The following is a 12,147-nucleotide window of genomic DNA, read 5'->3' as shown; positions in this document are numbered from 1 at the left end:
TAATAATAACAACTGTACTGCATTAAAACATTTACAACAGGTGCGATATCCAATCTCTAAGTGATGACCTGATGAAACCTGCTTCCAGGTCCAAACTACTCTGCATTTATTAAGGCTGTTGTGTTTTTAACATGTTTTAATTCTTTATATTTTGTTCGATTTAATATGAACAAACCCCTCAAAAAAAGTCAGTGATCACTGTCGGCCTCTCTTGGTTTTTAATCATCACTATTCATTTTAAAGCTCAGTTTTTAAAACATCACGATGTAACTACAGCCCAGCCCATGCAGCGGTATATTAATGACTGACCTTATATTGCAGTTGTTCTCCTGACTGAAGTTTGGTCTGTTAACTTCATCCTGCCATGCAGTTTCATTTGTTCCTAACCATCGGGAACCCTCATTGAGTGGAAAAAAAGTTAGTGTTTATCCTCCAGCTTCACTGTTTATATTATGCTAACTATTGCTGTGTAGCTAGCCACCATGCAGCACATCATTATATACCAGCTAGCCCAACTTCAGTAACCCTACAAACGTCACTGCTGTTTAGTTTTCTGTCTGCATTTATTTTGGAAGTGATAGCAGAGCTGTACGTTTGAATTTTTGCTGTGACGTTTAAGCTGCTGGATTTTTGGCTTCACGACCCTACTTCATGGTTTGTGGACATCGAAACTCAGTTGGTCCTCGTGGCGTTTCGGCCGTTTGGCTCTCGGCGAAGGCAGTCACACTTTTTCTCCTCTCCTCCTCTCCCTTATCTTCCCTGCTTAGCCTCTTGTGTCCTTGTCTTGTCTCGTGTGCATTACTTTCCCTGGAACAGTCTCTCACTGTCGTTCTCTAAAACCTAAAAGAGAATTATGGATTTGATCAGCTGGTCTCTGAATGCTATTGACACCCTTTTCTAAACGAGAAGTCTGGGCTCGGGAGAGCCCGAGTGCCCTGAAGGGACTTTCCCTGCCGGATACACGATGGACGGGTGGCAGACCTGGAGGATCATGTGCCTGGCGGGACTGTCGATCGAGGACACTGAAGATATCTACCTATTCGGAACCATGGTAACAGGGTTCTTGCTGATCGGAGCTGGCTTGAGATGACCGAGATGTGGGTCCCAGGCACCTTTACTCCATTTCTAATGACAGGGGAGTGGACCTTTCTGTGTCTTTTGAAGTAAGCTATGAGTTCTTTTGTTTTCAGGACATGCAGTTTTTTTTTCTGAGCAGCAGGCAGGGAGGGATTTGAAGGTGGTCCAGTTTGGTGGTGTGGCGAGGTGTGGCTTGGGTACAGCAGCAGGCGAGGCTGAGACACACTGGAGCTCCATCAGCTCATCACGCCTTCCCTGCATAAAAGAGTGTGCCAGGACCCAAGGTTGTTGGCGTTGTTGTGTGCGTGTGGTGCAGCTGAAAAGCTGCAATTGAGTGAAAGATACAGCAACTGGAAAAGAGACATGTTGAAAGAGCAAACTATGTGGTCGGGTCCGAGCCAGCCAGTAGAGGCGCAGGCCCGAATGGTGACCAAGCTCGTGGCCATGCAGAGGGAGCAGGCGGCGGTGTTTCACGGCCAGGCAGAAGAGCTGCATGACTGGTCCGAGCGCCGGATGCAGCTGATAATGAGTCTGACAGCTCGGTTGGTTCCTGAGCATCAAAGAAACCTGCTCTGCTTGAGCCTGAGGTCAGCGCACGGTGAGGACCTGTTCTGCCTGAGTCAGAGGTCACTGTGTCGTCTAGTCCAGTGGCATCGGCCAGGCGTGTGTCTACAGGCGCGCAGGTGTGGTCCTGCGCGCCAGCCACCTGGCAAGCTGCCTATGTGCCCCAACTCTGTTCACATCTTCTGCACAGCCACCGCTTGCCACGCAGTTGCCCCCCGGACCCGCCTCATCACCTCGTCAACGGCTGACTGTGGCCAATTTCCCCTTCCATCCTAGATGGTTTTGATCACTGTCACATTCTCTACACTGCACCAAATGTAGAAAACGACAAACTGAGTGAGGGTCTCCAGGTCCTGCTGTTTGAAGATGGGTCAGTCTGTCAGACCAAAACAGTCCTGTGGCTGGAGGAGAGCATCATCGTGTTTTAATGATCCGGGTTCTTGGAGAGGTTTGTTTCCTGAGGGGTGTGTAGGCAGAGATGAGGAACATAGAGATTGTTCGAGGTCAGGAAAGGGTGTTGCTATGTAGACATGCTTGATGTTACTGTACACATTGTCTAGTGTCCTGTCCCCCCTTATAGGACACTTAACTTTGGAAAATTCCACCAGAAAAAGAAAGGGAGCATCTTGACTCAGTAAGTCTAGGGCTAAGCTCTGAATCTGACAAATATTATGCCTATGCCAAGCATTTAATAGGATATTCTTTGATGCATAGTTGTCAACATATGCACCAGCTAACATCCTAAGACACCCTGCTAACATGATTAAAATTGGCTTGGTATTTATCATAGCAAAACAGCAAAAGGCAGTCCCGTGTTCTGTCTGATGACCCTCTCTCTCTGCCTACCAACAAAATAGCTGAAGAAGAAAAGATTAAAATAGACCTACAGTATATCTACAGAGCTATATCATTATCTGTAGGTAATTTCACACCGAGAGCTTTATTTCTTTTAAAGAACCATTTGTACTTGCAGTAATGTCAAACACTGAGTGGTCTCTCTCTCTCTGGGCGACGCCTCCGCTGCATTTCCTGAAGCAGGAGGAGGAGAGCCACCTTAGTCCCCAAAGCCACCCTGCTTTTTAACTCCAGCCAATAAGACCATTTCCCACACCCATAAACATAAACTACACTCTTCTTATACTACTGACACTTTATTCACTTTTAGTCACTTACAGTTATTTATTCACCTTTCAGTCACTTTAATTTAAAAACTGTGGAATTTTAAAACTGTATATACTGTATATTTATTATTTCACTCCTATTGCCTGTTCTTATTGTCCTTATCTTCAACGTTATGCTGCTCGGTTGTTTGTTAATTGCCCCTTGGGGATAAATAAAGTCTTCTGATTCTGATTCTGATTCTCTCTCTGATATGCACACACACACACACACACACACACACACACACACACACGCGCGCGCGCACACACACCTGCACACACACGCACACACACGCACACCTACACACGCATACACACACATACACAGATAGAAAGAGAGGGGGAAAAAGAGAAAGATTAACAGAAGTGTGGTCAGCGATGTTGTCAACTTTTTCAGCTTGTACACACAAACTCGATGCATGGAAAGTTAAGCATTGTTTTTGAGGTTGGGCTTTCAGTTGAGGTGTGAATTCACAGGGGGCTTATCTTCCTGTCTCGCTTTCTATTTTAGTTGCAGGAACCTAGGCTGCTGCTTTACCTTCTCATCAGGGCGAGTGAAAAAACTACCTCTGTGTGACAGTGTTCGTGAAAATACCTTAAAGTAATTAAAACCTACAAAAGAGCTGTTGACACACAGATACCCAGTCACACTACATCATCCTTACATATTCTATGAATATTATCATATTCATAATATTAAATGGCAGATTTAGTGAAAATGAGCCAATGGCGTATATCAAAGCCACTTTGTGCCAAATACAGTATTTTGCTAGTAGTTTTTTGGGTCTGTGAAGAAATGAAAAGAATTGAAAATTTCATTTCATTTATTCTGTCTATCTATCTATCTATCTATCTATCTATCTATCTATCTATCTATCTATCTATCTATCTATCTATCTATCTATCTATCTATCTATCTATCTATCTATCTATCTATCTATCTATCTATCTATCTATCTATCTATCTGTATTGTTTTTCTTTGATAGGTCATTAAAGTATTTATCTATGGTTAAGTATATTAGTAGCATGAGGGTTATGCTGAGTGATTTTGTGGAAATTTTCTGTGTTGTCTGTGAGCTTGCAACTCCTCCCACAATAAAAGTCAATTTGAAACTCCTAATGCACAAGCTAAACTGTCCGTGTACTTTAAAGTATGTGTTTCTCACTTGTTTAATGTTACAACTTATAGACTGACAACCTTTTAACATTTTGTTGTAACAGGCTAATTATTGCACCAATTAATAATAATGTTATTTAAAAAAAATTACATTACTGTTAAAAACTATACTAGGATTTATAGACCAACCAGTAGCTCATTGCAGCTTTTTTTTAAACTCCTCCCTTCTTGCACATTTACACTTACAGCATATCCTGTTGAAGCCTGTAGAGTTAAAGTTAGTTCTGAGTAAACAACTTTAGTGGTTGGTCAAAGAGCAGATAGATGGCTCACCACAGCCGGTCTGTTAGTGTAGATGTTCCATGTGGTTTTACAATTCAAAATGTGCTGTTAGTTCACCCAGTTTGTTCCATAATAATTTTGCTTAATCAAAGCATGTGTATGATATAAAAATGCATACTTAACTACTAAAAGTAAGTAAGAGTAAAGGTCCGAGTGTGCTTCTCTTACTTATGTTTCCATATATAGGACTTTGTAGGTTGTGGTAAGAGCTATAGATACTCAACTCACTGTCAAAACCACCGACTCTTTTCAGTTGGTCTCTCTCTCTCTCTCTCTGAAGACTCAAAAATGAAGAATCGACAGTGCACACCTTTCATTTTATAAATCGAAATATCATCTATTCTATTCATACATATTTTATTTCATTTTTGGTATTTATTTCCATGTTTAGATATTTCAAACATGAAAGACGGTGTTGTAAAATAAAATAAAAAAATCAGCTTTTTTGTAGATTTCCACAATCACTCGATCTGTGAGAATACAATGCACTAGAACTACATGGTTAAAGCTATGTGGTCAGCCTTAGGTTATTAAGGCTGCCAAGTGAGACTTGCCTAGCGGGTTAGGGTGAATGACCTCATGAACTGCTCTCTAACACACACACAAACACACACAGATGCAAAGACACACACACCCTGAGAACATAAGCAATAAGTGAGTGAAACAGACTTGGACTTTCACAGAATTTCACTCAAGCAATGGAGAACAATGCTTTTTAAAAATCCTGTAACTCTGTTTAGTCTCTCATTTGTCATGACTTTTCCCAAAATAGGCTCATTCATCAAATACTACATTTAAAGTTGAGTTGGATCAAATGAAAAAAAAAAACCCATGAGCACTTATATTTTAAAATTACAGAATTAAAAAAAATATTGTAATACCACTACTGCGGCACACTGAGTAGTTTATTAACGCAGTTGTTTACACATATTTTGACATGAAAACTGCTCTAAAACTAAGCCCGAGTTGGCTATGTGATTGATAAATAAATATACAAGGGGTTGGTTGTATAAAAGATGATTACTGCCAGACTGATGATGCAACTGTCTGAACAGAGCAGAGAGTCCAGACTGTGGAGAACTAATCAGAGAAAATAAAGGGTGAAATCTAGAACACAGCAGTAAAACAGGTTTCAGGCCTGAACGTGATAGCTCACCAGACTGAGGGCGGAGCATTGTGGATGCTGGATAAGCATGGAGGGAAGTTAGACAACTATCAGAGCTGCAGAAAGGTATCCAAGGTGTACTCTCAGTGGCAGGAGAACAATATGAGAACAGCCCCACCAAGGCTGGAGACGGTGCAATACCGGAAGAGCATATGGGAGAAAGATGTAACCCATAACAACAATACTCAGTGGCTAGCCGAGCCCCAGCAACCTCCCCAAACAGGATACAGTATCACAGTGGCAAACATCCCAGACAGAGTATAAAGCAGGAAGAGGCCCTGACATTATTCACACCTACTGGTTAAAGAAGTTAACTGCACTCCATGAGCATCTAGAGGCACAAATGAACCAGCTGCTAAGAGACAAAACACCAATGGAATAGCAAACTGAAGGCAAGACCGGTCAATAATTATTGGTCTACTGGTCGATAATCTGCCTCAGTACCAACCACATGTAAGCTCCTGTCCTGCATCATGACCTCTAAGATTAAGAGCCACATGAGTGAGGTACAGGAAGGAGTTGGTAAGAACACTAGAGGAGCAAAACACCAGCTATTGGTTTTATTTATTTATGTGCACTGATTTAGTTGGCATCTAGTTAAATAAAAGGATGATATGATGCAAATTGTTAATGTTAGCATGCGGTGGCTGCTTGTATAAAAATATACAAATGTTCGCTGCACTGAAAATGATTTGTGTTTGCTAAATGGGAGGTCGCGATATGGGGTGGGGGGTGGGGGGGGGGGGGGGTAATTTGCATTTTAACCAATCACTTTGATTTGTGCTTTGCAAACCTTAAACACCTTCTGACTAAATCTTCCATTTGGTGGAAAGAGTACAGTACTGTGGTACTGTGAGACAGGTCTGCTGTACCACAATGATTGGAGGACTGTCTGCTTTGATTCTTCTTAGTACAACATGTAAGTGCATCTTACCTACCTATATACTTACTATGACAACTACTCAGATATACGTATAGTACTGTGACATACTATTGTTGCACAATTATGAGTTAAAGGTCATATTAGATGACCTCTGAAGCACTGTATAGAGAAGCAAATATGTATATGTTTCAGTGATTTTCTCCCGTTGTGTTATGACAATTACTGTTTCTTTTCTTTAGCCTTGCTTCATACTGCAGAGGTTCCTCATCTGATCTCTTTGACTACACTTGAACTTGGTGGAAATGCCACTTTTCACTGTCCGTTCTCTGAGAAGACAGACAGATTCTTCCACTGGTATAAGCAGTCTCTTGGGAAAATGGTTCAAACAGTAGCTACAGTAGTTTATAAGAAGATAGAGCTCATCAGTCCATTTAATCATACACGTTTCCATGTCCATAAATCAAATGATCAGTGTTTTCTTACGATCAATCACATAAACAAAGAGGATGAAGCAACATACTTTTGTCAAACTGGATCCGAGTTTTTACAACATTTCGTTAGAGGATTCTTCTTGGCTGTAAATGGTAAAATATGCTACATTATGATTGGTGTGTATTGGTGTTGTTTTTTTTCTGTCAATAATTACAAATCTTTTCCATCTTGCAAATAACTGAGCTCAGTCATTTCTGTACAAACTCTACTTTTAATACATCACACAGATTATAATCACCAGACATCTGTTTATGTGACACAAACTCCAAAGTCATCATCGGTCCAACTGGGAAACACGGTCACCCTCCAGTGTTCATTTCTCACCAAGAACAAAGAAAGCAGTGCTCAGTGTCCCAGTGACCGCAGTGTGCACTGGTTCAAAAGTGGATCAGGAGAAAACCATCCAAGTATCATTTATAGAAATGTCACTCATAGAAACAGCATGGATGATACAGAGAGACGCTGCATCTACCATCTGTCCAAAACCATACAGAACCTCTCTGATACTGGGACTTACTACTGTGCTGTCGCCACATGTGGAGTGATACTGTTTGGTGAAGGATCTAAAGTGGACACAAGTAAGTATGTACAGTCTCTAATATCCTGAACTCTTTTACACATATAAAAACAGGTAGGCTGAACTTGATTAGCTGTTTGGTATTTGGATGGGTTATCTGTAGAAGTCAGCACAAGCCAACTCTAAAGATTGTATTGAAATCATAATTTCATATATATTTTTTGAAACAGCTACATTACTTAAAACAAAACGTGGTGACATTGTGAAAGGCAAAATGTATTTCATTGTGCAGAACATTTTTACCTTTGATGTCTTACACATCTGTACTGAGAAAAATGTAAAAGGTAAAATAAGGTTATATTACTGTTTATTTGTTACAGTAGTTGAAATGTTCAAATAACCAGTATTACCCACATCATTACACCACCAGCAGCCTGAACCATTGATCTAAAGTATTCATGTTGGTTATGTCAAATTTGGATCTTATCATCGAGATGACTCAGTGGAAATTAACTGTTATTACACCAGGCAAGAGCTTTCCACTCTTCTTTTGTCCAATTGTGGTAAGCCCATGCAAGCTGTAGCCTCAGATTCCTGTTTTTAGCTGACAAAGAGTGGTCTTCTGCTGCTGTAGCCCATCTGCTATAATGTTCAACATGTTGCATTCAGAGATGCTATTCTGCATACCTTGGCTATAATTTGAGTTATTGAGAAGTGTGTCCATTCTCCTTTGACCCCAATATCAACAAAGAATCTTCACCTGAAGAACTGCTGCTAACTGGATTTTTTTTCTTCTAGATTCACTTTTCATTCTCTATGAAGCCTAGATGGCTGCATGACGAAAATCCCAGTAGACCAGCAATTTGAAAATTATTCCCAACTTCCTGTCTGACACTATGACGCTATGTTCAGAGACGCTTAAATAATATTTCATGTCGCTTTGAAATTCAGCAGACTCTCTTTATCATATCTACATGCCTACAGCTGTGGTCAAAAGGTTACATACATGCATGATGAGCATGAATGATGGTAATTTGGGAATGAATTCTGTGAACTGTTCTTTTTCATGGGTGAAATGACTCTGCACCATGAATCTTTACTAAGATGCTCAAGCTTAATTTCCTCTAATCCTCACAGAATCAAAAGTATATATACAGGCATAAAGTATACATGTACCCTCATTAATATTTGGTTAAATATTTCTTAAAAACTTGACCAGACACTTTTGGTAGCTACCAGGATGCATTACGGCAGAATTCAGGGTGGATATTTGACCACTTTTATTAGCAAAATTGGTCGGTTTCATGCCTGGCTTTTAAGCACAGTCTACAAATTCTCAGTAGGATTGAGGTCAGAGCTTTTGGAGGGCCATTACAGAAGCTTAATGAAATGTTATTCATCTTTGTCACCACACTGTCAGGCTCTGGAAGAAGACCTAAACTGTCACCTCCAGTTAAGCAAATGTACAGAAATTCATCAAATATTATTATACTCAGCTTTCTGCCAAAAAATGTGTTTTGTCTGTCTACAAAGGTAAGATTCTGAGGAAGGAAACAAAAAGTTAAGCAATTTAGCATTACCAGTAAATTATGTTGCTGTTAACTGTTTGCCGAAAACTGCCAAAATAATTCCAAGAATATGTTTTGCCAAAATTTAACATTTGTTTGAGTTTTTTTGTTTTGTTTTGTTTTGTTTTGTTTTGTTTTTCTCCCTTTTATACAGGTTTAAGTATATGTTGCAAAATCAATAAAAACTTAAATGCAAAAAAACAAAAAACAAAAAACATTTCTCTTCCTCCAGGAACAGAAGTGGACCCATTGATTCTTACTCTTGGAGGACTGTTGGTCTGCTGTGTGACTGTAATCATTGTCCTCATTTCCTGCATGACTTGTTGTCATTTCAAAGGTTGATTATAGATTGACATTTATATTATTTGCATATATATCTAGAATATGATATTAATATGATTCTACTGCAGTAATATTTTTTTATTTAAATTCTGTTTTTTAATAGTAAAACTAATTCTCAAAATCAATTATTAGGCTCCATTATTTCATAAATGTTGTTAAAAGTTTAGAGATTTACTGCCCACCTGGATGTCCTTGGCTAAGTTACAACCATAGGCTCATTAATCCAGATGCCCTTGAGCAAAACTCTTTCACAGCTCTCCCCAGCATATCATAACGTCTGCATACATTATACACCAGGGTATAAAATTATTTAAAAAAATATTTGTTCATTTTTTTTCTTAGAGAATGAAAACTATTACAGACTGATATGCAGCCTTTGATTTTATTAACAGGAGCAACAAGTGTTTCCCATCGTCTGGGACATAACAAGTCAGTTGGAAATCCGACAAATGATTTGGTAAATATTAATTTTTGTTTTTCCAAATTGTTTTTGTAATTGTTTTTCCAAAACATAAGTAAGCTACATTTTCACTACAAAAAACACAGAACAGCAGCCCAGAGGAAAAGTTTCCACACAAGACACATGATATTTGACAAGAACACACAAAGCCCATTCTAACATATATAGCTTGACGAAAGATTGAGCTCTCTCCAAATCTAGCAAAATTCGAGCTGCTGTTAATGTGCTGTTCTCTGCTTTACTGTTGCCAGAGCAGGTCTTCAGTCACCTTCTGCCTTATGTGATCATCTAGTCTGTATATATGCTGAGTTGATAATATAGCTACAACAAAGAAAATCTAAAATATTTTTTCATTAACAAATATATTTCTGTAGGATGGAGAAGAAAAAGATGTTAACTATGCACCGTTGGATTTCTCTACAAGGAAGATGAGAGAAGGAAAAAAGAAGAAGAGTGACTACGCAGACTGTGTGTACTCTTTTGTCAAATCAGAAGAACAAAACCAGCAGTAGCCTTCTCTCAGAAGAGAAAAAAATCCTCAGCTTACTTAGTCATTGTTACATTTGATTTGTAACATTGTATTTCCTTTTCCAAGACATTTTGCTAGGAACCAGTTGACCATCAAATTACATCATTTGGCAACTAGCGTTGCCAATTTTTGAACTATCAATTAAGGGACACTGGTGTGCCAGAAGCACAATGTACAACAAGCTGGGCAAACTGTAAATATGCACTATGTGCATAATTATGTATACTGCACTATGCAAATATGTGTGAATACTCTTCTAATAAAAATGCAGTAAAATGTTGGCATTCAGTTTAATCAATATTTCATTTAAAACAATAAAGAAAAATACAGTAAATGATAACAGAAATCACATGGGCCTTTTCTCTGAAAAATAAGAAAAAAAATAGAAATAAAATACTGTAAATAGGGGCTTCAACCACCCAGTTACATTTTTCAAGGATATGTTTTTATTCATTGCTGACAGGCTGAACCCTGGTATGTTTTTCTTCCCATTGTTCCAGATTCAAAGATTCAAAGTGTTTATTGTCATGTTTACAGAAGAAATAGCATTTCTCTGTGCAATGAAATTCTTCCTTTGCTCTCCATACGCAAATGCCAAGTTAGGTAAGGGTTAAAGGAACAAGATAAATAAGGATAAAAATAAGACAAAATATTAAGATGAATAAATATAAAAATAAGGAAAAAATAATGAAAGATAAATAAATAAGTTAAAAAAAAGCAAGTGATTGAGACAAGTGATGTCGTATGCAGATATCGTTGTAGATGCATGTACAAAGGAGCTTAATGTGCAAAATTAATTTAGTGTGCAAAGTGTCCTGATGTGCACATTGCAGTTGCTGTTCAGGAGTCTGATGGCAGTGGGGAAGAAGGAGTTGTTGAGTCGGGACCTTCTGGATTTCACACTTCTAAACCTTTGTCTCGAGAGTAGAAGTGTGAACAGTACGTGTTGAGGGTGTGTGGAGTCTTTGAGGATGGAGGCAGCTCTCCTCTGGACTCGATGGTAGATGCTCTGCATAGTGATCAGGGGAGTCCTGATGATCTTCTCCGCAGCTGTTATCACTCTCTGCAGGTGTTTGCCGTACCATGCAGTGATGCAGCTGGTCAATCTGCTCTCCACATAGCAGCTGTAGAAGCTGTTGAGGATCTTGGCCGACATACCAAATTTCCTTAGCCTCCTCAGGATATATAGCCGCTGCTGAGCCTTCTTGACCAGCTGTGTGGTGTTCAGTGTCCAGGTGAGGTCCTCACTGATGTGGACGCCCAGGTACCTAAAGCTGCTCACGCTCTCCACTTCACTCTAAACAGCAGCTGGTGAGGCCTCTTCTTCTTCCTCATGTCCACTATCATCTCCTTTGTTTTATCAGTGTTGAGGGTGAGGTTGTCCTCACACCATGACACCAGACTAGTCACCTCTCTCCTATAAGCCACCTCGTCCCCACCAGTGATGCAACTGATCACTGCAGTGTCACCCGCAAACTTCAGTATGATGTTGTTTTTGTTGGAGGTGACGCAGTCGTGGGTATACAGGGTGTAGAGGATGGGGCTGAGGACGCATCTCTGTGGTACGCCAGTGTTTGTAATAATGCTGACAGAAGTCCTGTTGCCGATCCTGACAGACTGAGGCCTGCCAGCCAAAAAGTCTTGTAGCCAGTCACAGAGGGTGGGGTGCAGGCCAAGTGTAGACAGTTCGTGGATGAGTTTGTGAGGGATGACTGTGTTGAAGGTGGAGCTGTAGTCAACAAAGACTACCCTGATGTAGGAATCATTATTTTCCAGGTGGGAGAGGGAATGGTGAAGGGCAGCAGCATTGGCGTCTGACGTAGACCTGTTGGGCCGGTATGCATACTGCAGAGGATCCAGAGTGTGTGGAATATTGCCCTTGATGTAGGCCAGCACTACTCTGTCAAAACACTTTGCAATGATTGGAGTG

At 39.9% G+C, this 12,147-nt stretch overlaps 1 protein-coding gene across 1 annotated transcript; it reads left to right on the top strand.

Moving 5' to 3' along the window:
- The first annotated feature begins 6,302 nt into the window (after positions 1-6,302).
- LOC147338283 (uncharacterized) lies at positions 6,303-7,408 on the top strand. The gene is made up of 3 exons (XM_086260578.1): positions 6,303-6,345; positions 6,549-6,893; positions 7,029-7,408. Exons 1-3 carry the CDS (start codon positions 6,303-6,305, stop codon positions 7,406-7,408), a joined length of 768 nt encoding a protein of 255 aa, XP_086116704.1.
- The last annotated feature ends 4,739 nt before the right edge of the window (positions 7,409-12,147 follow it).

Source organism: Aulonocara sp. 'chitande type north' Nkhata Bay, linkage group LG2, assembly GCF_057382095.1.
Source record: "Aulonocara sp. 'chitande type north' Nkhata Bay isolate Kocher_YH1m ecotype deep benthic linkage group LG2, A_spYH_male_GT1.1, whole genome shotgun sequence".
NCBI lineage: Eukaryota > Metazoa > Chordata > Actinopteri > Cichliformes > Cichlidae > Aulonocara > Aulonocara sp. 'chitande type north' Nkhata Bay.
The sequence above is the reverse complement of the archived record's forward strand: the minus strand, read 5'-3'. Positions and strand labels throughout refer to the sequence as shown.

What these genes read in the sequence shown, in the direction of transcription:
- LOC147338283 (XM_086260578.1), top strand. Translation starts at nt 6,303, where the DNA reads ATGATTGGAGGACTGTCTGCTTTGATTCTTCTTAGTACAACAT. An exon ending in GATTCTTCTTAGTACAACAT is followed by an intron (nt 6,346 to 6,548) that starts GTAAGTGCATCT and finishes TCTTTTCTTTAG; the next exon opens with CCTTGCTTCATACTGCAGAG. An exon ending in ATTCTTCTTGGCTGTAAATG is followed by an intron (nt 6,894 to 7,028) that starts GTAAAATATGCT and finishes TACATCACACAG; the next exon opens with ATTATAATCACCAGACATCT.